Here is a 27910-nt window from a genome sequence, read left to right as displayed (position 1 = left end):
TAAAAAATACAAAAATATTGATGAAAATATCAACAATATTGTGGATATTTGCACCCATACCTGTAATAGAAAAACTTCTTCTAATAATATTAATTTTGCATATTTGAATGAATAAATTTGCCATAATATTATTGTTAAAAATCAAGATTCCTATTCAAAATAAGGCTAAATAGTAACAAACTAAAAGCCTTCCATCTTTGTGGATCTCCTTCTCTATCTTTTCCTTCTCAAAACTCTTTATTTTTCATAAATATTCAATCTCCAGCATCTCCAACATATTAATAGCAGGCGCTAAAAAGAGAGATCTGAAGGATAGAAACTTTTAATCAAGCATAAAGAGAGATTTGAGAGAGGGATTTGACAACTGCAATCAAAGCTTTAACTAAAGCATGAGAGAGAGAGAGAGAGAGAGAGAGAGAGAGAGAGAGAGAGAGAGAGAGAAGGGGGGGAGGGAGAGAGGAGAGAACAATCATAAAAAAAGACAGTCGGACAGATCTAAAAGGAAAATGGGAGATTGATTGAGGCAGATTTGTGAGAATGATTTAGGTAGAAGATTGAGGTATATCTTATAATTTTGAAAAACATAAATGGATAATTTTGGAAAAAAATTTTGAAAACACACTAAGATATTTAAAGATAAGATGTAAGAGGTAAAATATAGCTTAATTGGTTAAGACGAAGAAAAAGAAAAGCAAACATCAATAATGTCTTAACAATTCAAAATATCTTATATTAAGAAATAAGTGATGAAAACTAATTGAACCTAAGTGTTTTGAATTATAAGAAATTATCAACACACAAAAACTGACTCAACAATCTCCCCCTTTGGCATTTCATGAGAAAACATTTCTTTCACATATTAATTTAGGAAAGAAAAAAAAAAGAATACAACATGTTTGATCTATACAAACCTACCCAAACTACACAAGTGCACCTTGATACTCAAAACATACATACAACACTAGTTAGGTCTAATGGTCATAAAATTTAAAGGGTTTTTCAAGCACTATATTCCTTCACACTTTCAAGTAACATACCCTTGAAATGCATGTATGGCTAAAAAAAAAAAAAAAAAAAAGAGGCACACAATTACACAATAATAAACAAAAAATAATTATAAATCCCCTTAAATTAAACATTTAAATAAATACTCAAGCTCAAAAAATGAGTGAATGAGTTACACATTCCCTTCAAACCAATAATGATATGGAATATACAACTTACAATGTGTAAAACATTAAAATCTCCTCCTTTTTGTTAAAAATGGCAAAGAGAAAAACATAAACAAACCAAACCAAGAAAATAAATAGGGAATCAATACAAAACAATACAAAATGGTATCGAAGAAAAATAAAAATGTACATTGATAAAAATAAAAATAAAAAATTATGAAAGAAAACTCAAATTTCATGTACAACCATGAAGCACCAAAAAAAAAAAAAAAAGAAGAAAAAAATCACTTTTCATGTGTATCTGGTGGGAAAATATCATTAGAAAAATTGAAAGAAGCAGAATAAGCACTGTGAATGAATAAGGAGCTCCATTAGTGTCATATTGAGAAACACATTGATATAGATAGTGCTATTGGTCAGAGGGAATTTAAAATTGTTGGTAAGCCCACTAGTCACACTGGTTCTACTTTCGCTCCATAAAGAACATGTCCAGATGTCAATGATGCTCAATGGAATCTAAAAAAGGTCAACATTATTGTAAAATCACTTAATAAGGTAATCCAAGGAAGATTAAGGAATGGGGGCAACATGTGGAGACTTAACAGGCTGATCCTCAAGCTCAGCATAGGCTATTATAGGGTGACCAAGCAAAAATGCCAAGTTCACTAGAAAGAGTGATATCAATCCAAACAATGAGCCTCTAAGATCCTATAAATGAGAATGGGAAAAATGAGAGCCTCATGATTAGTAGCATGAATGAACCTAAACATGACCTTATAAATGAACAGACTTTTCATGGATTTATCTCTTTATTTGATTTTAGGGAGTATAAAACATTGGCCCACTTGGTGGAAATATTGCTAGTGTTTTTGGAATAAAAAATGTGACATGAAAAAGAAATATCAGGAAGTTGAAACTCAACACTAGAATCACAAGAGAATTGTAAATGATAAGAGAATCATAAGGAAAACAATCACCTATATCTGACCTAATGGAAGGCACTATAACAAATAAGAGATATATGGACCTAATGACACCAAGAGAAATAGTATAATACTGGTCTAAAATTAGTAACTCAAAAAAGGTACATGTAGCTTTGAAAACGACGTATATCTAGATGCATCACATAAAAGCTGCCAATGTTTATAAAATGTTAGCACATTAAATATAGTATACGTATCTATAAAGATCTTGGATTTACAGTGCTACATTTGATGCATGTTTAATTTTCATATTATGGTTTCACTAACAATTGGTACCAGAGTCTAGATCAAATCATTATATTGTATTTTATATATTTTATTTCATGGAAGCATTCGGATTCTATTTCTGCATATAATGATGATAGTGGTTTGGTCCAAATTAAGTTTTGGATTTTTTTAATTGACTTCTTTCGATCTTTTGGAGCCCTTTAATTAAAATAAATATGTACATATTGCTTATTTAATTTGTGTGAAACTTGTAAAATTTATTGCAAAACTTGTGCAATATCTAGTTCATTTCGAATTTGTGCAAAATATGTAAAATTTTTATTTAATTCGAATTGAGATCTAGGCATAGTGGAAAATTGTTTTTTCTTTTGACTTGTATTATTTAACACCTCCAATTGATTCTGAAAACTCTTGAAATAAGGTGAACTGAACCCATGGCCGAATAAGACCTTGATTGGGCTTTTTTTTTTTTTTAATTGTTTTTGGGCATTGCTTTGAACAAATTGGTTTGGGTGTTTTAATACCCACACTGAGATGTGAATAACAGAATCAATATTGAACAAAAATTTTCCAAAATGGCATGAAATCCTGTGAAACGGTGTGAGGCCAAAATTCCTCTCTTGAGTTTGGGTGTTGTTTTTTTCCCTTTTTTTTTTTAGGCTTTTTTTGCCAAATTGATCCCAAAATTATGTTTCCCATGCCAAGAGGAGTATATTGGTACCAGTTTCACAGAAAACGATGGCCAGATGTGATTTTCCAATCGGGTTGGAGAAGCGGGTCATGCTACCCGTTTATCAATAAACTAGGTCGATCCCCAATCCTACTGGAGGTTAAGAGTGAGCTGGCGTTAACACACGTCATTTGTTGATGTCATGCTAATGTCAGCAGATTTTTTATAAAAAAAAAATAAAAAAATAACTTTTTTATTTGTTAATTTTATATATGGTTTTATTATTTTTATTTTATTATATCAAAAAATTCATTTATTTATTTATTTTATTCTAAAACTTTATGGTTTTATTTATTTCTTTGTTTATTAAAAAAAAAAAACTCCATTCTTAATTTCTTATTTTTTTTATTTAATTAAAATGCATAATGTCCAAATTGAATAATCTTTCAGTTAAATTGCCCATTAAAAAACTTTATGCTATGTTTGACATAGTGATAAAAATTGGTTAAATGCTCGTCTGTCTCAAAATTTGGTATGTCCGAACCATAAATTTTCATGATGCTTAGTGCCTAGTTGGCATAATGGTATAGAATTTTAAGTATTCACCTGTCGTGAGACTTAATTTGTCCACATAATGAAATTGCTAATGTAATAAAAGTTGACATAGTAAACGTAATTTTATGTACTCACCTATAATAAGGTTTAATTTTAAGAATTTATGGGTGACAATTTGTAGTTGGCATAGCGGTTAGGATGCTAAGCACATACCTATCATAAAACTTAACTTGCCTATTTCACGAAATTATCAATGTAACTCATTCTCTCCCATTTATGAACCAGGATCTATATAGGTGATTAGGATGCCCTGTAAGTGGTTTAATTACTTGGTAGGATGCTTGAATTGGCAATGGAAGTTGATTGAATACCATGAATCACAGGTACTGAGTTATCCTATTAGTGACTTAGTTCAATACATTTAATTGCGGTGATTTGGTTGACTATCTTCGGCCCTTATATGGGTATCCTTTGTGTTACGAGGACCCTAATGATATTATGTGTGTTGATATGATTGAGGGGTTGGGAAGATAGCATTTGCATAGTCCTTGTGATGTATTGCATTCTTGTAATTTTGTTATTTGATAAGATTGAATAGACTAATTTTCAGAAGTGGTGAAGGATTATGATAATGTTTGACTCTCTCAAAGCTAGATGTGACTTTGAAAATTGATCTACAAGAGATATCAAATATTTACAATACGGCCAATGTTAAATGTTGTATAACAACCTCAACCACTTATGTAAGTGCTGTGTGCTGGTCATGAAGAATCACGTGCATGATTTTATATTTTATGTATTATGCTCTATGAATATTGTTCATAAGCTCTTTGATATTAGCAGTAAATTTATCATTTTTGATGAATTGAGAAATACCACCATTTGGATTTATTGAACTCTATAGTATATGATAGAGTTAGTTGTGTGAATGAGTTTATTTTGAAACTTTTCTCTTATTATATCAATCTCATGGACCTTGATAAGAATTTTAGTAAGCTTTATGTCTTTTTTGACACTATTGAGTCAAACTTCATTACATTAGAAACCTTGGATGTATCTTGAAGGAGTTAACTACTATTCCTTTAAAATGAGAAGGATAATATCAAGTTGACCAAGTTTAAGCTTTTTGTTATAATGACTAAATAAATGGACAAATACAAGAAGATTTATGTAATGATGGAAAATATCTAAAGGGCAATGAGAATAAAGGCTTTGTTGTCAAGTTTTTTTTATTTTTTTTTTTTAATTGGTACAAAAGGTGGTTTGTCAATAATAGGTGGAAAGTAAGAATCCTTTCATAAATGGTGCAACTTTTAACTACAATTTGGTCAAATGTTAGAAACCGATGGCTTAATAGGAGATGATAAGGAATGGTAAATCGCTTGAGACTTTATGTGGTATTTTTGTGGTAATTTGGCTTATAAGTTGTTGCTTGTATTAAGTTCCTTGTTTTGTTATTATTACTTCTATAGTTGCACCAGTATATGCCAAAATTTGAAATAATTCTTTATGTATATGCATACCATCTATTTTGAAAGGCTATAGATATTTTATACCTACATTGATAACTTATCCTACTATGGATTGAGACTATTAGTGAAAAGTTAGACTTTTTGGTTGTCTTTAAGGAGTTAAAGATGAAAAATGAAGTTTTAGAAGAATAAGAAGTTGAAGGCTATTAGGTTTGACAGGGTGATGAATATTATAATAGATACGATGAGATTGGATAGAATGCAGTGTCATTTATAATTTATTTCAGTGAATGCGGGATTGATGCATAGTTTACAATACTTGACACTCCTTAACAAATGACACAATTAAGAGGTGGAATCACACCTTGATGAATATAGTGTGATGTTGTTGGCAAATTTTAGTTTTGCCATTTTTTTAGGGGTAATAAATTATGCCTAGGATACATCTTTTCTTATGTATGAGGATGTAAAGCTGTGGTTATGATGTATAATTCTGATATCAAGAAGTTGGACCATAAAACCTTTAGTGGTTATTTTTGTTGATTCTTAGAAAAGATTCAGGGTTTCGAATTTTATTGCTCATCTCTCATTTTCAAGGTTATTAAGCCAAATATAGCTATTTATTTTAAGGAAGTTTCAGTTATTGTGAGAGCAAAGGTTCAAATGTGCTTTTTTTTAGAGAGGAAAGTATATTAATTTCCACTGTTTATGTCCCTACCAAAAATTTTGTTGTTTCAATAATTATGGAACTAGTAGTCAATCAGGATTGAATCCATTGAGATAGAATAAGATATTTTGGTTGTAATTGATGCTGATGTGTGCCTTATGAAAACGTCATAGAATGTTCGAAAATCTATTATACCTGATAACTATGCGGTTTATTTATAGGAACATGAGTTCAACATAGGTGATGAGTTGGATCCAGTCACTTATGAGGAAGCCAATAAGCAGTTCAGTGTTTTATTTTGGTTTAGTTACCTTAACATAGTAAACTTATTAGGTACAAATGGGTCTATAAAACTAAGAAAGACTCTAATAGTTAAGTGAACATTTATAAAGCTAGATTTGTTATCGAAGTGTTTAGCTAGAAGGAGGAAATTGGCTATAAATAGATGTTCTCTCATGTATCTATAAAGGAAACTTTTAGAATTAGTAGGGCATTTGAGGTTAACCTTAACATGAAATTGCATATGATAGATGTTTGAACTGCTTTCTTAAATGGAATTTTTGTATTCGGATGTATATCTATATGGTCTAGCCAGTTGGCTTTCAAGTAGTGGAGAATGAGAATTTTATTTTGTAAGCTTAAGATATTTATTTATGATCTTAACTAAGCCTTGTGGCAGTGATATCTTAATTTTTGATGAAGTTGTCACCTTGAATGATTTTAAGGAGAATGCTGTTGATATGTGTATATGTTTAAGGATCAGTGGGAGTAATTTAATATCTATAGTATTGTACGTTGAAAACATACTACTAGGTACTATTGATAACATACTACTAGCTACTATTGATACTAACCTATTGACTAAGACAAAACTATTGTGTGTGTAGCCATTTTGATATGAAGGATCTCAAAATGGTTTTATTGGTACTAGAAATAAAGATTCTTCAAGACAAGGCTACTTATATATTATAATTGTCTTAGTTAAAGCATATGTGGATAAGATTATGTGAAGTTTTAATATGTACAATATTCTCCTAATATGGTATCGGTGGTATCGTTGATAAGCTCTCTAGTGATCTGTGTCTTAAGAGTGAGAGAGTGATAAAATGGACAGATTATATTAGTCCAATATTTTTTTCCATTTAACAGTTTGTTGTTCACTTAAGATTGCACACCATTAGATGTTGTTTATGTTGTAGGTGTGTTATGGTAAATGCTTGAGTAATCTCGGTTATTTGTACTATAAAATATCCATTTTTGTTTTAAGATCGGTGCACCATTATTTTGATGCGCTTGGTTTTGTGAGCTGATTATAATGGCTATGTATATGTAGATCTTTAAACGGTTAACACCAAAATATTATTTATCATGGTAGTAGAAGCTATTTTATGAATTAGTGTTGGATAAATACTTATAGCTTCATTAATTGTAGAGGCAGTGTATATGGCGTGTTTTGAGACTATGATATATGATTTTAGGTGCATTTTTGTAATATGGCCAATAATATTGTTGTGGCAATTCCGCGACTGTGTTATTTTCGTTGAAGTCTCGTTTTGTTGTGTACACGCCTATTATACTATGATGGTAGATCCATTAACAAATGTTAACCTGTAGATTTGTTTAAGAAGCATATGTCTTTGTATGGGTGTATAGCAGTTGAGACTGTTATAACTTAGTAGGAGTTTTGTAATCTGCAAAAATTTCTATGTTGTACGTAGTATGTATTCAGTATTAGTTTGTAAGCAGTACATATATGTATGTGGATCATTATAATGTGATGTTTATTACACATATTGTTGCTCCTTATGTTAACAAGCATATATGAGACTTTAGTCTCTATGTATATGTGTATGTTGTTCCACAGGTAACATGGTGAGTCCCTACTACCTGTTTGAGTATGTTATTGTACCCTGTTGGTATGTAATATACTTGAATAAAATGGTATTATGCGTTAGAAAATTGCATGTGGTAAGGTAAATTTCTATTACCTAGATTGAGTTTATGGCACGCAAAATACTCAGTTGAAATGATATTTAGTTTTAGGAGATTTATTGAGAAAACCTCTACTACCTAATTTGGTATATTGTTGTGTCTTGTCGACATGCTATATGCTTACATGAAATGATATTTTAATTTGGAAGATTCTGTATTAAATTGGTTTATTGTTATTTATGATGATTATGTGGTATAAGTGGAAGACTATTAGATATTTTGTGTAGATTAGCCAAAATCATGTAACTCACTTACATTACTTGTTTATACCAGTAATGGGACTGGTTTGTTTATTAACCTTTTCAATAGAGCTTTTAGGCACACACTTTCTGTAATACTTCAGTTGGCCCATTGGACTGAAGGAGCTGTTTTCTCTAAAAGCCAAATTGGCTTATTCCCTATTCTTATTATTATATTCATTATACATTATTATTATTTTATTTTTTAATTATTTTGAATATATATATAAATGGGAATAAGTCACCAGTGACATTATACGATATATGTATTAAGTGATTAAGGTTTTTGGAGGTATATGTGATATCTATTTGATGAAAACCTAAAAAGGAAAGATTAGAGTGTGTGTGTGTCCATTATATACTACTCTTGTGTTATGTTTTGCAGGTTGAAAGATATAAAGAATATGATAAATCAATGGTTGCGTATAAAAGGTTAGCACATCAAATACAGTATATGCATCTATAAAGATCCTGGATTTATAGTGTTGCATTTGATGCGTGTGTAATTATTATATTATGGTTTCATTAACATAAACCCTTACTCACAAGTTGTGGAATTGTACAAATGCGAATTGTTCTTATACTTTAAAGGTTGTTAAATTTCACTTTTTCTCTTATTTTTGTTGCTTAGCTTTAATAAATCTATCTAATTTTGAAAAATATCATGCATGTAGATGGTATGAAAGGTGATCTTTATATTTTAGATGGTATTGCATGTTTTTATGCTGAATTTTTAGAAGTTTCTTGCTCTACGCCACTTCGTCAAGTTGAAAGGGAAGATATTCATTGGACATTATCCACAAATGAATGCATTAGATATAATGTAAATGGTGCTATAAAGAAGGTTGATGGTACTGTTATGGTAGGAGTGGCAGTGCAAAATTCTAATGGTGATTTAATAAGGGTGGGCAAAATCCAATCCAATCCATTTTTAACGGTTTGGATTGGATTTTTACATCAATTGGATTGAATTGGGTTCAAATTATTATAAATTGTATGGATTGGATTTGTTATGGATTGAAAATATAAATCCAATCCAATCAAATCCAATCCAAATTATATATTATATAATTAAAAAATTATATATTTTTTATTTTTTTCATTTTTATATATTAATTTTAATATTTTTTTTTCATTTTTATATATTAATTTTTAACTTTTTTTTTCCATTTTTATATATTAACTTTTAATATATATATATTTTTTACATCCACAAATTCCAAATCGAATTGTAAGTTGTAACTCTAAACTAAACATTTACCTCCGTTGCCATCCACCACCAGTCCATCACTATAACCATTAACCACTAACCACGCCAAGCTTCGATTTGACCATCTGCTCCTCTGCTTCAAGACTCATGGCAGCTTCAGCATATGTTCCTCTGCTTTAAGACTCACAGCAACTTCAACATCTGTTCCTTAGCTCAGCTTCAGCATCTGTTCCTCTACTTTAAGACTCACAGCAACTTCAGCATCTGTTTCTTAGCTTCAAGACTCAAGGCTTTAAGACTTATGCCAGTTTAGCATCTGTTCCTCTGCTTCAAGGCTCACAGCATCTGCTCATTATCTGCTTCAAAACCTGGCACCAGCATTGGTCACGGCATTTGCTGTTGAATTTTGTCTAGGTTTGTCAATTTCTTCTCTTAATAACATGATGATGATGATGAGTAGTGTTGCTATTGCTTGTGATCCATGAGAGAATGTTAATGAAAAATAAGATTTATGATTTTGGTTAGATTTAAGGATATGATTTTACAAAAATCAATTTAACACCGTATGATTTTACAAAACTCACCGGCATATGATTTTACAAAAATCAATTTAATAGCATTTGTTTATTCACTTTGTTTGTGTAATTAACACAAAAAAAAAAAAATGAAGTAAAAGAGGTTTGAGTTGGTTAAGAACTGCCCTGTTCTTGAAAACCCAGCAGAAGCCAAATTCAGATGAGTTGAATTTTGATTTTTAATCTCATGAATATTTAAATCCTAAATTAAAGGAGAAAAAAAGCAAAATTTGGTGATTAAAGTGATGGTAGAGAAGTGTCTTTTTTTTTTCTTTTTTTTTTTCTTTTCTTCTTCGTGTATCTAATTGAATATACATGTGACTGTGAGATTGTAATATGTGCAAAGTATTGTAAATTTATATATGTAGGAAAGTTTTTGAGATCGTATTTGATGAAAATTTATGCTGAAAATATTTGCAATTGTAATATTTGTGTTGAGATTTAGTAATTCTTAGTTGGATTTTATTTTGTGTGGTAGATATAGATAGTAGTAATGACATTGAAACTCATAGTACCCCATCAGCACTATCGCAATCAGCAGCTTCTGCATCACTTCTTCCATTTCCACTTCCACCATCTAGTTTAGCGAAAAGAAAACCATCTAGGAAAGCATCTATGGTGTGGGATCATTATGAGAAAATAGAGAATTCAAATCCTGATAACCCTAGATGTAAATGCAAATATTGTGGCATGGACTATGCTTGAAATAGTAAATATGGAACAAGTACTTTGTTGAATTATTTAAACCATCACTATAAGAAGTACCCTTATAGAGTGCAAGATAAAAAACAAAAAAATCTTAACTTTTGGGGCCCAAAATGAGAGTGATGGGAGCAATCTTTTTGTTGTTGGTTTTAAGAAGGAAGCATGTAGGCTTGCATATGCTAAAATGATAATCTTAGATGAGCTCCCATTTAGTTTTGTTGAGGTCGTGGGTTTAGAATGTTTTGCAATGTAGCATGTCTTAAATTTGATCCTCCATTTCGAAGAACGGTTGTTAGAGATATTTATGCATTGTATTTGGATGAGAAGTTGCAATTGAAAAATACATTTTCTTTGAATTGCCAAAGAATTAGTTTTACCACTTACACTTGGACTACCATTCAAAATATCAATTACATGTCACTCACTGCACATTATATTGATTCTAATTGAATGCTTCACAAACGAATTTTAAATTTTTGTGTGGTCCCTAATCATAAAAGAGAGACAATAGGGAAACTAATTGGGAATTGTTTGTATGAATGGGATATTGAGAGGGTGTTCACAATCACAGTTGATAATGCTTCTGCAAACAATATGGCAATAAAGTATGTTAAAAGGAAATTGAATAATTGGAAAGGGTGTGTATTGGATGGTGATCACTTACACATGAGATGTTGTGCACATATTGTTAATTTGATTGTGTTTGAAGGGTTGAGGGAAGCACATGACTCTATTGCTATTATTCGTTATGCAATGAGATATGTTAGATCTTCTCCTGCTAGATTACAAAAGTTTAAGGAATATGCTACTCAAGAGAAAATTGAGAGCAATTCTCTTGTGTTTTTGGATGCTCCAACTAGGTGGAATTCCACCTACTTATTGTTAGAAGCAACTTTCAAATTCCAAAAAGCTTTTGAAAGGTTGGAAGAGGATGATAATCATTATCTATCCTATTTTAAGGAGGATGATGGTGGTAGAAAAAGAGTTGGACCATCTAATTTTATTGACTGGAACGATGCTCTTGTTTTTGTGAAATTCCTTAAAAGTTTTTATGATGTAACTTTAAAGTTTAGTTCTTCACTGCATGTTAGTTCCAATGCTTATTTTCATGAAATTTGTTCAATTCAATCTTAATTAGATGCATGGAGTTTAAGTGATATGACAACTAAAATGAATAGAAAGTTTGATAAATATTAGGATAAAATGGATGATATTAATCCATTGTTGTTGATTGCTGTTGTGCTTGATCCTAGATATATATTGGACTATGTGGAGTATTGTTTTGGTGATATTTATGCTGAAAATGTTGCTGGTTTGATGACTAAGAATTTGAAAGAAACTCTAATGTCTTTTATGATTGGTATAAGGCAAGTGAAGCGATTCTTGATTGCAATCAAGGTTCAACGGATAAAGAACTTGAAAGTTGTGTGACTAATGAAAAAAATTCAAAAGTTGACATTAATCTCTTAAGAATTTCCAAATTTAAAAGGAAAAAGACAACAAAGGAATCTATTGAGATTAAAAATGATGTGGATAGATACTTATTGGATCCTTGTGAAGATATATCAAAAATGGATTTTGATGCTCTTAATTGGTGAGGGTTAATGGTGCTAAGTATCCTATCTTGTTAAACTTGCAAAGGATGTGTTTGCAATCCAAACGTCTATTGTGGTTTCTGAAAGTGCATTTAACACCGGTGGAAGGATTCTTGATCCCTTTCGAAGTTTTTTAACCCCTAAGATGGTGGAAGTTTTAGGGTGCACCCAAAATTAGCTTAAAGCTTCTTCGATTATTGATAGATTCTATATGGAAGATGTGGAATATTATGACAAATTGGATGTAGGTATTATATATATATATATATATCTATATATATTGTATCCAATTGTTATATATATATATAAATATTTAAATATAATTTATTGCAAATTTTATTGTTTTGATATTTGTAAAGTTTACAAAATCAACTAAAATTAATGAACCTGTCAACGTTGATCGACTTATGATTTACTAAAGTTTTAAGATAAAAAAAAAAAAGAATTATGCATTGATTCTTGAGTGAATGAATTTTGATGAATATATTATTTTACATTATTTGTTCTAACAATTTTAATTTGATTTTGTAGGAATGAGATGATGACATTAATGCTTGCTAAATAATAAGTGCATGATGTATATCATTTGCTATATTTTCTTCTTTATTTTCCATTGTAGACCATGTTGTATTATTATAATTGTATTTTATGTTTAAATAATTATAATTTATTATTTAAATTTTATATTTGAAATTTTTTTATTTGTATTATATATTTAAAAATTAGTAAGTTTCAAAGCGATTAACTAATTTAAACCAAACCGATTATAAATGATTTGATTTGGTTTGAGTTTAACGTTTTTATAGTTTAGTTTGGATTATATACTAAGGAAACCGATAAATATATATTAGGTTGTATTTTGGTCCAGAAACCCAATCAACCCAATTCATGTCCACTCCTAGTTTTTCCTATTTTTTAGGCTTGTTCTCCTTTACAATTAAGTTTTTTTTTTTTTTCAAAGAAGCTCTTTTATTTTTAGTGCAAGCTGGGTTTTTTAGTGGTGCAATAGTAAGTGACTCTTCTAACTATTCAAATGAGTTTTAGGGGATAGTAAAGATTTGAGTGTCAATTGCTATATAATAGAAGATATTAAACTATTATTGATTTGTTTTCATAAGTTTAAATATTGTTATGTTCCACGAAAGGCAAATTGAGCAGCTCATGTGACTGTTGACAAGCTCTCTCTTTTGAATCTTTTCGAATCTTGGATGAAAGAGGATCTGATTAGCTTCTTGAGGCCTTTCAATCTTAATTTATATAATTTGGTTCAAAATTTTTGACTGTTTTAAAAAAAATAATATTTATTTATACTATGTCAAAAAAAAAAAAAAAAATTCCACGCCAAAAATAAATATTTAAATTTTTGCGCCAAAAAATGGTACAATCTTTCATTATGATTGGGACCGAGAACAAAAAAATATGCTATAGTTTGGCTTGAAAATATATTATATTTTTTAATTGAAAAAAATCAAATGAAAAAACTAAGGCGGGCCGGGGCTCCAACAAATATCCACCACGTGTCAATATTTAATTGGATGACTATCTAATCCCTCTTACCATCTCTCAACAACTCCCTCTGTACGCCCTTTTCTTCTCTAAACCCACTCGAATCGCCTTTCTCTTCCCCAAGAGAGAGATAGAGCGCCCAAACCTCAGCTTCGGATCCGAACCACCCGCCTTCGTTCGCCGAACCTGAGCTTCTGTCCGAGCCTCAGTTTTGTTGCCCAGTTCGTTGAAAATTTCGCACTATTTCGATCACTTTATCTCCCTCTCTCCCTCTCTCTCTCAGCTTCAAAGACGCCCATTTTTCTCTCTCTCTCCGATTCAAACCCTAACGCTTCGCCATCTGACAGTCTCGGAGGATCGGTTTCGAGCTTCAATGGTCGCTTCTCAACGTCACTGTGAGTGCTCATCCTTATTTCTCTCTCTAGAAAACCCTAATTTAATCTCTCTCTGTGAAGCATTTTGTGTTGCAAAAAACAAATCCGTGCTAGGGTTTTGGTCTTTACGGGCTGGGCAGCTCTGTCACAGCTCTTAGAGTCGGAATTACTGTGTGTTGTTTTCGATCTTATATGTTTTGGAATAAATGCGATATTTTGGGGGGGAAAAAAGAAAAAAAGAAGAAGAAATTTTGCGGGTTTTTGCTTCTGTTTGGTTGTTTAGAAAAATGGATGCGGAAAAGATATACTTTTTCCAGGATTCTTCTCTTATTTACCGCTTAGGAGTGAAGATTTTGGTTGAGACCTATGGTTTATACCTGGGCTTAGTTTAGTCTCTCTATTTCTTACCACCCTCATCTTTGAACCTCAAGTTCGTTTATTGTTTCTGCTTCCTTACCTGGTTTCTAATTTTTAGAAAAAAAAAAAATGATTGTTATTCTAATATTGATTTTCACTCATGGAATACATTCCTTTGTAATTAACTGGAGCAAAACTTAAAATGTCAGATTTGTGATTGTTATTTGGTACTGAGATAGGAAGAATGAGAAAGAAGATATGTAGTGTGAAATCTTTCTTTGATTTTATTCAATAGATGCATTTCTTTGGACATCGTAATTATCTGCATATTTATTAAGGTTTACAACATTAGGTGATATGTTTGCTAACTGACCTACTCGCTATTGGTTTAACAATGTAATAAAACTTGGATGCTGTCTACGATAGCTGATGCATTTTAATTTCTCATCTTGTGGGTGCTAGGATTTGTATGGTAACCTTTTCTTAGTGAGATGCTATAGAGTCCGGTGAATCTTCTCAATTGTATATTCCTTTTTATGTTTGATTTTTGGTCCTGTTATACTCTTTTTTTATAATGTGATTCTATTGGATACCTAATCATGGTCATGTTAAATAATGGGCCTTCATAGATTAGCATAAAGGGTTGAAGTTATAGGTTGACATTGACCATATCTTTTTTGGTCATGCATATTCATAGCATTAGATTACCTGGAAGTAGATAGTGGTGCTTGATGACTTGTTAAAAACTTAAAAGTCCTTCTATATGAGGCTGTAATGTAATGAACATACCTTGTGGAACCATGCTTGGATTTAAGACCTTTTCTCAATAATTGAATATATATATATATATATATATGTATATATAGACACACACACACACACACACACACAAAAGACAACAGAAACAACCAGAAAAGGCAGCCTTAATTACATTGCATATTCGTATCCGCTGGAGGCAGGTGTCAAGATACGATAGTGTGGAAAATTTTTTTAATACTTTAATTATAAGTAGCTATTTCATGAACATGTCCATGTTTATTATTCTAGTCTGTTTGCTAAAACTTTTTCAAAGGTCAGATATTTACATTTACATATAATTGCGCTGTCTAGCAATGCAATATCCTTCTAAGCTTTTTATTTTTGAATATATTCTATGGCCTTTATTGCCCTAAAATCTGGTTGGATAGTGAGAATTATCATCGTTGGATATTATAATATATTGAGATGCCAGATCATGTTGTAGGGGATGAAAATTTGTCACTGAAAAATGCAAGCAGTAGAGTAATCTGTCTTCTGAGAAATGCATCCCATGGAAGTCAATAACCATGGTATGCATCATTTTGTTTTGGAATTTTAATCTTTGGCTTGTCATATCTGTACGAAAATGACCTCCCAGTTATAGCGAAAGAGTGTAAATTTTCTTCAGTTTTTTTTTTTTTTTTTAATTCATATTTGGTCCTTCGTTTTTGATTTTTTGTACATTAGGGCACTTATTAGAAGTGGAGTACCATTTTTTCCATTCCCCAGACCAACTTTTTGTATCTAATTACATCTAAATTCTTTTAAAGTTTGGTTATTAGAAGTGAGTTCCTCCTACTCGCAGAACTATTTCTTTTAAATGTCTTACTTTTTAGATCTTTGAGAAACGTTTTCCCCTTTGGTGCTTTTTTTTTTTTTTTTTTTTGGCTGATTTCCAATTCTTGTGATAGTTGACCTTTCGGTTCATGTACACATGTTACTATTTATCCCTGCATTTTTGTTCAATGGTTTTTTCCTCTTGGTGCACTATATTTTGCTAATAACACACACACACACACACACATTTGTATATTTAAACAACATAATTTGACTATCAATTGGAGAGTATAAAAGGGTTTCTCTTAGGTTGTGGGAAAAGTTTTAACGAGGTCTCAACCTTTGGCAATATTGTTTCCTTGTCTTTATTGATTTTTAATCAGCTGTTTTGCTTCTTTTGGAACCATATTTCGCACCTTTGAATTTGAACTTTTCCTGTAATTTTAATGATGGAGAAGCCAATGAATTTTATTTGCTACAACTAATTGAAGGGTTTATTCTTAATCTGTATTTGTTGGACAAAAGAATCTGGGTATTAGTCAGCTCAAAAGTTTTCTCTTATATGTTCTACTTTAATTTCATAATAGATGACACAATTCTCTAGTTTTGAACCTTCCCATGAAACTCCAATAGAGGTTCAAGTGCTTCTTGGCCTATAGTGCATGGAAGGTAAATACCTGTGATCTGTTACAAAAGAGAAGAACTGTTTGCTTGCTTTTCTCTGAGTTGGTATCTGATAGGTAGACAGAGTGAGAGTTGATCAAATATCTTTTTCTATTGTGGCGTCGCTATTAAATGTGGAATTGGTCAGTAATAAGGTGGTTTTGCATTGAATATTTCTGGAATCTTCTTTGTCAGTAATTTTTAGGGTTTCGAGACAAGGAAAAGAGGATTGGTCTTTTGGTAATGTGCAATAATGGCTATTCTGATTCATATGGGTGGAAAAAAATGAGAGGACTTTAATAAAAGCTCCAAGATGTGTGGTAAATTATTTTATTCTTGTTGAGAATCTTCTTCTAAGGCGTTGAAGGATATTCCTATTCTTTAATTTATATAAGTTGGAAGGATACTATTTAGTTTGTTGTTTTAGATTTTGGCTTTATTTTAGAATTCCTCATCCTCTTTAGTGTAACATTGTAGATTAACAATTTTCACTTTTCAATCATTATTTTCTAAGCTGTTATTGATGGTGGTTAACAAATTGATTGTATTGAAGCAAGCATCCAAAATAACTCTATTTACTGTACGGTCCTTCAAACTCAAAATTTAAATTCAAGTTGCATGGCCATCAAATCTTGTGATCTATTGTAGATGAGACTTAAGATTATGAAAATAAAGGTTTTAATTGGGAACTAAATGATCAAAGCAAAACTAATCCATTGTTGTCTTTGCTGCATATTAATTGTATCTTGTTCAGTTCTGGGATTAAATTGTTCTTTCCAAGCTGTTCTGAAAATGGTATCAGTTCTTTAAAAATAGTCATAGGAAATTACACATAAAAGAGGTTGTCTAATTTATTTTTCATCCAAAAGATATAGATTTTTTGGGTGGAGACTAATAAATGGAGTATGATTTTTCCAAGGAGTTGATTGAGGCTCTTTGTTTTTGTACATTTGTATTTGAGCTGAGCAAGGAGGAGCAGGCATGTAGGTTTGAGAAGGGGGGCATGTTGTATTTGAAAAGTGTTGTAGAGGTTTTCCTGTTCAAATGTTGCTAAAATAACTGTAGTACTACGTCACTTATGGCTTGTAAATGGAAGTTTCTTACTAATCTTATTAACTATGAGAGTAGAGTAACACTTGTCTAAGTATTTTGGTGGGATAGGTTCCAAGAATATTCAAAAGATTGAAGTATCTGATCATTTATAGAGGAGGCTAGTTGTTTCTTTGATAGAATTTTAGTCAAGTGTGTTTGGGACATTTGCATTTAAGCCATGTTTGATATTAATTAGATAACATTGAATGGATAGAACTGTTTCCTAAAAGAGGATGTCCTTGCTGTGGTGCAAAGGAAATAAGGAGCAATGTTTTCTAGTATGTTACATGTGCTTTAACATTTTAAATTATTCACACAATAGTGCTGGACCTCTTGGTACAACAAGTGGCCAGTAATAATTTCTTGAGCGTCATTCATTTAGCAACCACTTGTGTTTATGCAAAAAGATTAAAGTTATAGCAAGTGTATTCAATTTATTGGGGAATGTCTTCTGGAATTCAACTTTGCTAGTTTCATACTGCTTTATTGTAATCTTACTTGATGCGTTGGCATGGTTTTATGCAGGACTAGTTTGGTGGATCTGGAACGTAGCAGTTGCAGCCAGACTTAAATGATTGCAGTGAGGTGTGTTCGAAGTCTAAATGTGATTATATTTGAGATAACTTCTTCATATGGTTGCATGATCTTAAATAAAACTGGAATATGGTAAACTTTGAACTTTAATTGTATCTTCTTTAGGTAGGATTTACTTCTTGCAAAACTTGAGCTGCTGAAAATCTGTGGGCTAAATTATCTATGCCTGGCAACGAAGTTGGAGACAGGGTCCACAATTTCTTTGGCCAAGAAAACTTGTCACAGGGTCAGCTTCATTCCCAGACCATTGATGGGAACTGGCCAGGGCTAAGTAACAATCTATGGGTTGGCAGCCAGAGACAGATTGGTCCTCCCTTTATTTCTAATTTAAAGAATTATAGTGTACAGCAACCAGGTATCAATTTTGAACTTCTTGTACCCTTTTTTTTAAAAATTTTTTTTTTATTAAGTGCTTCCTATTTGAATCCACAATCATAATGATTTTGCTAGTGTTTGAGTGCTATTGCAGTTTATTAATTATCTTTGTTGGTACAAGCAGATTCTGATAGAGGTCATGGGAGTCAATCTTCACATGTACCTCATGGTTTGAACTTTGCACAATCAAATCTGAAGCCTGAGCTTGGTAGAGTTCAGTCTTCAAACCAACAGCCAGCTCTAAATGGCTATGTACATGGGCATCAAATGTTACAGACAAGGCAGAATGAAGCAAACTTTTTGGGAATGGATCCAGAATCTGATCGACATAATTTAACATCAAGAGGCTTGTCTACACATGAGTCACTAAGAGGAAATGGTCTGGAACATAATAAAAAAAAATCAGCAAGGTTGGAAACTGCTGAATCTCCTGTTAGTTTTGATTTTTTTGGAGGTCAACAACAAATGAGTGGCCAGCATCTCAATATGCTGCAATCTTTGCCAAGGCAGCAATCAGGGATGAGTGACTTGCAGCTATTACAGCGACATGCTATGCTCACACAAATTCAAGAATTGCAGAGGCAGCAACAACTCCAGCAACTAGAAACAAGACAACAGGGTTTTGCAAATCAGGTTTCCCCAATTGCAAAACAGGCAGCTGTTAACCACTCATCATCCCTGATCAATGGTGTTCCCATTAATGAGTCATCTAACAATTCATGGCAGCCTGAGCTTATGGCAGGTAACACAAATTGGCTGCAGCGTGGTGCATCCCCTGTTATGCAAGGCTCTCCTGCTGGAAATATGTTTTCCCATGAGCAAGGCCAGGCACTGCGCATGATGGGTTTGGCATCTCAACAGGCTGATCAATCTCTCTATGGGGTTCCTATATCTAGCACAAGTGGCACAGCTGGTCCGTATTCTCATATGCAAATGGATAAGTCTGCAATGCAGCAGCAGCAGCAGATTTCAGGCGATAGTAATTCCTTTTCAGGCAATCCATATGCTGCATTTCCTGATCAGGTTAGCATGCAAGATGGAACTCAGGCTCCTAGACAGGACTTTCAAGGGAAAAATACATTTGGGCCTGGTACTGGTCAAAGTTTAAGCAGTGGATTCAATTTGGAAAACTTGCAGCAAATAAATCCCCAGCAAAGAATTGCATCCATGCAGGAATTTCAAGGGAGGCAAGAGGTAGGTGGATCCTCAGAATCATCACAGGAGAAAGCTTTTGTGCAAGTTACATCTTCGCAGAATGTGGCTACCCTAGATCCAACTGAAGAGAAGATTTTGTTTGGTTCTGATGATAATCTTTGGGATGCCTTTGGTAGGAATACCAACATGGGTATGGGAGGTTTTTTGTTGGATGGTACAGATTCCTTTAGTGGATATCCTTCTGTTCAAAGTGGAAGTTGGAGTGCTCTCATGCAGTCTGCTGTTGCAGAAACTTCCAGTGGTGATATTGGGTCACAAGAGCAGTGGTGTGGCCCCAGCTTTAGAAGTCCTGAGCCCCCAAAATCCCATAAGCAGCCATCAACTGTCAATGATGGTGGCAAACAATTGGTTTGGGCTGATAACAGCGTGCAACCTGCTTCTGCTCTGAATTCTAGATCATGTCCCCTTGTGGTGGATCCCAATAGGCCTAGTTCAAGTATTAATTCTATTAGTATTCCAGAATTTCAGCAACGGGGGCTCAGAACTCCACAAGGGCGGGGTGAGATGTTGCAGGCTGATTCTTCTCAAAAATTTGTTCCACAATTCTCAGAACAAGCAAATAAATGGTCAGATCGTGGCCCTCCGCGAAGGCCATCTGTGGAAGGTGGTCAAAATTATGGAAATATTGGTAATTCACCTGGTGTAGATTCAAATATGAATAGCATATCTGGTTCCTGGGGCCGTCCTCAAAGCACATCCTCTCATAATAGTGATGGCCAACCCCGCAATAGGCCAAATGGTTGGAACTTTATTGAGTCTATGTCAGCAGATGGTGGTGATAATTTTAGAATCCATGAGAAGAAAAACTCATTGCAACCTGCTCAGAGCGGTGATCAGAAGAGAAGCATGCATGAGGAAGTTGGTCATGCTGCTGGTATCTGGCGGACTGATTCTATTCCCAATTCAGATGCTGAGCTTGAACAAACAAAATCTGCTGTAGGAAGCTCTCATGTAGGGAGAGAGGGTTCCAGTATAAATAATGCTGCAGTACCAAATTCCAGCACCATGAGGTCTAAAGAAAGCAGTCAACAGCTCCCAAATAGTCACAAACTTGATTTCTGGAAAACAGTTGATTCTTCAATGAACTCTAAGGGGGGTGATGTTCTGAGAAAAAATCATCATAACATGGATAAAAGTCCTCAAATTTTAGAGTCATCAGGGAATAATTGCGTGGATAAGGGAACAGCGGAAATGCATGAGGTGGAGAACTTTAATAAAAAAGAGTATTCCAGTGACAGTTTTCGCTCCAGTGTACTCCATAACTCCACTGGTGGTTTGAGGGAAAATGTTTGGTCAGATGCTGGTGATTCACGTAGTTTACCTGGAAACAAACAAAAATCGTCTGGTAATGCTGCTCGAAAAACCCCTGGAGCTCGCAAATTTCAGTATCACCCGATGGGAGATGTTGATGTGGATGTTGAACCTTCACATGGAACAAAACAGACACATTCACAGACTGTGTCTCAGCAGGTCTCTCGGGGATTAAAAGGAAATGACCAAGGGAATATCGGGCAGTCAAAATTTGGTGGTTATGCTGATAAAAATTCCATGGAAATGGAGAAGGTGGTTATTATATCTTATTACTTTGTTTTGTGATTTTGATTTTTGATCAATGCTTTCTAATTCCCTTGAAGTCATTATGTAAACTGAAAAATTTATTGACCTTTCTTTCAGGTGCGTTTATCTGGTCAGGGAGACATAAAAGGTGTAGATGAAATAACTTCAAAAAGCATGTTTTCAGGTTTTGTACCAAATACGTCTGCTCCATTTGACAGAGGCATTGGCAATTATACCCCAAACAGGGCTGCTCCAGCAAGGTAATCTATAAAATATTCTATCTATTGTTGCTTTAGCTTGATGTCATGTGGTTCGTATTGACCTTATTGTTTGATTTATCTTTGTGCATGTTCATCAAAATGCTGGTTAGTTAAGAAAAATTGGACGGTATAATGGAAAAATATTTTCCAGCGGTGTATTCTTAAGATTTTGTTTTATATTTACTGCTGGTGGGTTATGAAGGAGATTAAGTTGCCTATGCCAATAATCATGTTCATCTTTTTAAAGCCTGCTATATCTTGTTTACTCTTACCATTAGTTTTATATTTCGGTAACTTTCTTAGATTCCTCATTCTGTAGCTTTAGTTGCTTTTGGGCTTAATTTGTATATATTGTGTACTCTTTGTATTGTGCATGTATTTTGTTTCTTAGAATTGGTTGGTATAAATATATTTTTCAATGCGTGCAAACACACAAGTATGAATTCAACGAATCGTTGAATTGGATTCTTGGAGGGCCTTGATTGTTTCAATTTATTGCAGTCAACATATGCTTGAGCTTCTTCATAAGGTGGATCATCAAAGGGAGCGTGGCCCTTCTTCACATTTAAGCTCTTCTGACCGCAATACATTTTCTGAGATTCCCGAGGCAGAAACTTCTGATGGATCCATTGGTCAAATTCAGCGGAATCAGTCTTCTGCTTCTCAAGGTTTTGGTTTGCAATTGGCCCCTCCATCTCAACGTATGCCTATTGCAGATCATGGCTTATCTTCGCAGAGCACCTCACAAGCAGTTCACTGTTCAACTCGTGTCATTCCTGAGATAAAAGAAAAGGGTCTTGCACAGTTATCTTCCACAGCCTCTGTTCTGCCCTTGCCCTCTTCTTGTGAACCATCTCAAGGTCTTAGCAATAATATTTCTGGTAATTTTGGACAAATTGGCAATAAAGCCTCACAGTTCAATATCCAGCGAAGTTTTTCTACGGCTTTCACACCTGGTTTTCCTTATGCAAGAAATCTTGAAAATCAGCATGTGCCTGCTGCAAGTGGACAAGTAATAGCTATTAATATGCCTTTTGATAGGCTTTCTTCCCATTCCCAACACATGGATGACTCTTGTGAGAGAGGTCAAACTAGTCATTCTGTTCCAGTGTCGGTGCCAGATATGTCGGGAAGTACTCTGCAAAATAATTTTGCTGCTTCTGCAGAGACATCCCGTCTGAGCAGTACTGAGCAAACGCATTCAAGAGATCCAGCCCGGCAAATTCTGGAGTCAAGTCTGACTCCGGTCACTCAGCCTCCTATTACATCAGGCATGTCCGAACAAGGTGCCTTATCTAAAGTGTCTTCAAATGCATGGACCAGTGTTACACCTCAGCAACCTTTATTAGGTGCACAACCTTCCAAGCATGCTTCTAATTTGTTCAAATCCCAGCTTCAGCATGATAACAATTTGGTAACACCTTTCCCTGGACCGTCTAAACTCACTGAGCAAGATAACCTGGAGGGAAGAAATTGCTTACCCGGGCATGGTATTTCTGCAAACTCAGAAAGCTTTGCTGGGAAGGAGCAACCAGTCAAAGAAATTCATGGGCAGCAAATATTGTCTGACAACAATGATTCTGCCCAAAAGACACAATATGTTTCACAAGGAAAGGAATCATTTACAAATAATCTTTCTGAGGCATCATCAAATCCTGTTGCTACCCAAAGAGAGATTGAAGCTTTTGGCCGTTCGTTAAGACCGAATAACAGTTTGCATCATAATTATTCCTTACTGCATCAAATGCAGGCTATGAAGAGCACAGAGATTGATGCAAGTGATAGGAGTGTGAAGAGATTGAAGGGTTCAGATTATGGAGTAGATCCTCAGCAGGTAGGTCAAATTGGAGGACAGCAATCACCATATGGATGTAGTTCTAGTGTGAGAGATTCATCAGCTAACCATACGGCGGTTCCTTCTGTTGACCCAAATATGCTTAGTTTTTCATCCAAGCCTGGGGATTTACGGGATTCAAATGCATCTTCTCAGGATATGTTCGCATTTGGTCGGAACAGTTCTAATAATTTTCCTAGCAGTAGTAATGTACCTCCTGTTAAAGGTGAAAACTCCCAGATTAGTCCCCAGATGGCACCATCTTGGTTTGATCAGTATGGAGCGTTTAAAAGTGTGCAAATTTTGCCGGTATATGATATGCAAAGAACTGCCACTCCGAACTCTATGGAGCAGCCCTTCATAGTTGGAAAGCAGGCTGATGATCTGCATGCTCGGAATTCAATAGAGAAAGATAATGCTACTGTTGATGGTAGTAAATTTGGTAATGTCCCCCAAGGTTCTATTCCCACATCTGCAGTCAGTGAGCATTTTACATCTCCTTTAATGCCTCCTGATATCACTGATCAAAGCTTGGTTGTGATGAGATCAAAGAAGCGTAAAAGTGCCACATCTGAACTTTTACCTTGGCATGATGAAGTGGTGAAGGTTTCTCGGAGGCTTCAGACTATCAGGTGGTTGGAACATATAGCACTTTTATTTGACTACTTTTTGGTTGGTATAAAAATGCTTCAATTTTAATGTTTGTTTGAATTGGTTTCTTTAATTTTTCTTCACCAAAAAGTTGACCATATTATGTTACTTAAAATAATGGTGTTTGTGCGTTTGTGCTAGCTTCATATTATATATATATATATATATATATATATTGGGCCTATAGTTTTTAGGACTGATGCTAACTTGATAATCTGATATCACATATAGAGGTTAGTTTGATCTTGTATTCTAGTGTTGTTGACCCCTTCCCTTATTCTGTATGTGGTTTATTTCTGTATGTGGTTATATCTCTGCAAGGCCCATGTTTGGTTCTTGGTGTTCGTGGGGCCTACATATGGGAGTATTTATTTTTTGTTGTATTTGCTTGGTGTACAATTGAGTTCACTCCTTAGCAACTTTTTGACATTGATGTTACCTTATCAAATGATGATACAATTTATTTTAATTTATTTGAACACACACTCTCTCTCTCTCTCTCTATATATATATATATATATACACAGCAACCTACCTTTTTGTTTGTCTTTTAATGCTGACTATTAACCATATGCTAACTGTTTTTTTTTTTTTCCAGTATGGCTGAAGCAGACTGGGCCCAAGCGACAAACCGACTGGTTGAGAAGGTAACTACTACTTATTCATTGCTTGATTGTATTATATTTTTCCCTTTATTTTATTTTTTTAATTATTTTTCTGGAGCATTTTTAATTGCTTTATGTCATACATCAGGTGGAAGATGAAGCTGAAATGAATGAAGATGCACCTCCAATTCTGAGGTCAAAAAGAAGGCTTATCTTTACAACACAACTTATGCAACAACTTTTTCATGCTCCTCCAGCAGTGTTGCTCTCTGTTGATGCTAGCTCACAGTATGAGAGTGTGGCTTACTTTGCTGCTAGGTTAGCATTGGGCGATGCATGCTGTGCAATATCTTGTTCAGGAAATGATGCCATATTGCCTCCTAACAGTAAAAACCTGTAAGATTTAAACTCTTAAATTATTAAAATTCTCCCCTTATTCCTACTGTGGATCATATTGATTTTTGGCCTATTCTTTTTCCACATACTAAGGTTTAGAAATATGTTTTGTAGCTCGCCTGAGGAGCCTAAAAAGGCTGAGAGAAATGGAGATGTGTACTTCTCAAAAGCTGTAGAAGAGTTCATTGGTAGAGCAAGGAAATTGGAGAGTGATTTGTTAAGGTAGCCTATTTCTCCTTGTTTTTGACCCTTTTTTTTTTTTCCCCTTTGGATGGTTAATAATGGTTCCTGCTTGCTTGTCTTGGATGTTATCCCTCTATTTAATTTTTTACAAACACTTAAAATATTTTTATTTACTCTGTGTGCCCATATGTTTTCTAAGCTTTCTCCTATTCATGCAGACTGGATAAGAGAGCCTCAATCTTGGACTTAAGAATGGAATGTCAAGATATGGAAAAGTTTTCTGTGATCAATCGGTTTGCCAAGTTTCATGGCCGGGGACAAGCTGATGGGGCCGAGACCTCATCATCAGATACACCTGCAAATGCTCAGAAATGTTGTCCTCAGAAATATGTTACTGCGCTTCCAATACCTAGAAATCTGCCAGACAGGGTACAATGTCTTTCACTTTGATTATTAATTAATTGATTTTTCCCTCGCTTGGCCAATTATCTCCACATTCCCCATGCTTCTCTGGTCCATTTTGTTTTCAACTTATATAATGGCACATGATTCGCCATAACATTACCACACCAATGGGAGTGTAGGAGAAGAATGGATACTAGATTGTCTCCTTAAAAGCGATGGAGACTGTTAGATCTTTTGCAATCTAGGTCATTGATCTCATTCTTGGAAATTATAAAATGGTCCTTGTATACTTTGAAAATCTGAAAAGGAACTGTGATGCCCCTCAATTTTTTTTTTTTTTTTTTTTTTTTCCCTTCTTCAGTAAAGGGGAGGATAAAATCTAGATTCTAAAACGTGTTCATACTGCTGTAAATACAGGTAATCATGTTTTCTTGTTACTAAGCTAGGGAAATTCATGAATTTGGGTGGATGTTGACTCTGCAGTCCATAGATTCAATTAAATTGCCAGTCTTACACCAGGAATAAGCTATTGTTCCTTAAAAATTTTCGATTTTTCTAATTATTTGATGTGACATGTATGAATTTTTACTGAAGATTAAGTCTTGTTCTTATTGAGTTTGAGCTGAGAAAAAAATTATGAAATTTTAGTTTTTATAGGGATCTATCCTCGATTTGGTGTAGGTTTCTGGTTCGATTCCCTGACTTGATCTGTCTTTTTAGTTAATTATGTTTTGCTTTCATTTAATTCTTGTGTTTTATTGTGTGATCTTGCTTCTGTCAGTGTGCATTGTTCCTAAAGATACATAATTAGTTAATATCCTCAGATGTCTTCTTCTTTTGTTTATCTTTTGTGAGGTTTGAAAACATTTTTCTTGCAATCTTCAGATTGTTCTCTTTTTCATGTTTGCAAATACTTTAGGTAGTGTTAACCCGAAAAAGAATAGCACTTTAGGCGATGTTTTCCTATGTCTGCTGCTTGTTCAGTTCTTCATGGTTTTGTTCTGGTTCCTGTGGCCTGTTATTATGTCTGTGCTTTGCCCATTTATTGTTTAACCATCTTGAAGGGCCTTTGAAGAACTTTGTAGACTTATTCAAACAAATTGAAGGTTAACTAATTCTGAAAAATTGGCTGAGAACAGTTGTGGGATGGGTGAGAGTGGTTTAAGGGCAAGATAGTAAGGTGCTTGTATTCAATTATTCAGCTGGTACAAGAGACAATACGCAAATTCATTGTGTTTTTGGTTTTTTGTTTTTTGTTTTATGGGATCAAATCTGCATTGTGGTTAATTTCTACTTTTAGTATTATTCAAATCTCCTGTAACTAGAATTTCTCTGGAGGAATAAGCAGTTGAATGTTGTTGTGGGTCGTGCTATATGGTTTTTAAGGAAGCTGCTGCATTTCAGCTGGTACAAGAGACAATACGCAAATTCATTGTGTTTTTTGTTTTTTGTTTTATGGGATCAAAGCTGCATTGTGGTTAATTTCTACTTTTAGTATTATTCAAATCTCCTGTAACTAGAATTTCTCTGGAGGAATAAGCAGTTGAATGTTGTTGTGGGTCGTGCTATATGGTATTTAAAGAAGCATCTGCAGCAGCCAAATACAAAATTTTATGCTTTAAAAGATTCTTTTGCCTTCTCGAATATTTTTTCTTAGGATAACTTGGGCTTCATCGTTGTGATAGTATTTTAGTGGTAAATAGATAAATGAGGTCTTCCATGCAAGTAGTAGAAATTTACAGTAGCACATTGTGTTTAACACTGTTTTATTTTTCTATTTTTTTTCTCCTATTATCTTTGTATTCTTAAAAATAAAAATAATATCTGGTCAGGTTTGAAATCTTTTTCATTGACATTGTTAGTCAAATGGTAAGTCAATAATGTGTAAACTATACAAGCTTGTATGAAAAGGGTAATGCTAGAGGCACTAAAATTTTTTGACTAAAATAATGTGGTATGAAACTAGTGGTTAATAGAAGAACTACATCCTATATCTGTGGAAAGTGAACCCGATAAGATCATGCAAATCATTTTGGTAAAAAATTTTGTTGACTCCATAGCAGTTTTGGTCTTAAAAGTTAAAAATTTATGCAAGTAGTTAATAAAATTTTGCTTTTTACAAGTGATTTATATTTATTCAGTAATATTAGAGAGAAACATTTCTGCGGAGGTTACATTTTTTTTTTTTCTTTTTTTTTCGGTAGA

The 27910-nt window shown here is 33.6% G+C and overlaps 1 protein-coding gene across 2 annotated transcripts; it reads left to right on the top strand.

Moving 5' to 3' along the window:
- The first annotated feature begins 13684 nt into the window (after nt 1–13684).
- Nucleotides 13685–27261, top strand: LOC107419093 (uncharacterized). 2 transcript variants are annotated; one of them, XM_016027827.4, is made up of 10 exons: nt 13685–13964; nt 18156–18215; nt 18334–18579; nt 18724–21377; nt 21489–21631; nt 22133–24097; nt 24715–24763; nt 24870–25117; nt 25232–25339; nt 25519–27261. In XM_016027827.4, the coding sequence occupies exons 3-10, from the start codon at nt 18387–18389 to the stop codon at nt 25748–25750; spliced, it is 5592 nt and encodes a 1863-aa protein (XP_015883313.3). In that variant the 5' UTR covers nt 13685–13964; nt 18156–18215; nt 18334–18386; the 3' UTR covers nt 25751–27261. The 2 variants fall into 2 exon arrangements, with proteins under 2 accessions (XP_015883313.3, XP_015883312.3); XM_016027826.4 differs by having other exon boundaries at nt 18330–18579.
- The last annotated feature ends 649 nt before the right edge of the window (nt 27262–27910 follow it).

The sequence above is a fragment of the Ziziphus jujuba genome, chromosome 2 (assembly GCF_031755915.1).
Source record: "Ziziphus jujuba cultivar Dongzao chromosome 2, ASM3175591v1".
Taxonomy (NCBI): Eukaryota; Viridiplantae; Streptophyta; class Magnoliopsida; order Rosales; family Rhamnaceae; genus Ziziphus; species Ziziphus jujuba.
The sequence above is the reverse complement of the archived record's forward strand: the minus strand, read 5'-3'. Positions and strand labels throughout refer to the sequence as shown.

Excerpts from the sequence above, each read along its gene's own strand:
- LOC107419093 (XM_016027827.4), top strand. The coding sequence starts at position 18,387 with ATGCCTGGCAACGAAGTTGGAGACAGGGTCCACAATTTCTTTGGCCAA. Across the intron at positions 25,118-25,231 it reads CCTCCTAACAGTAAAAACCT|CTCGCCTGAGGAGCCTAAAA; the intron begins GTAAGATTTAAA and ends TATGTTTTGTAG. Across the intron at positions 25,340-25,518 it reads TTGGAGAGTGATTTGTTAAG|ACTGGATAAGAGAGCCTCAA; the intron begins GTAGCCTATTTC and ends CTATTCATGCAG.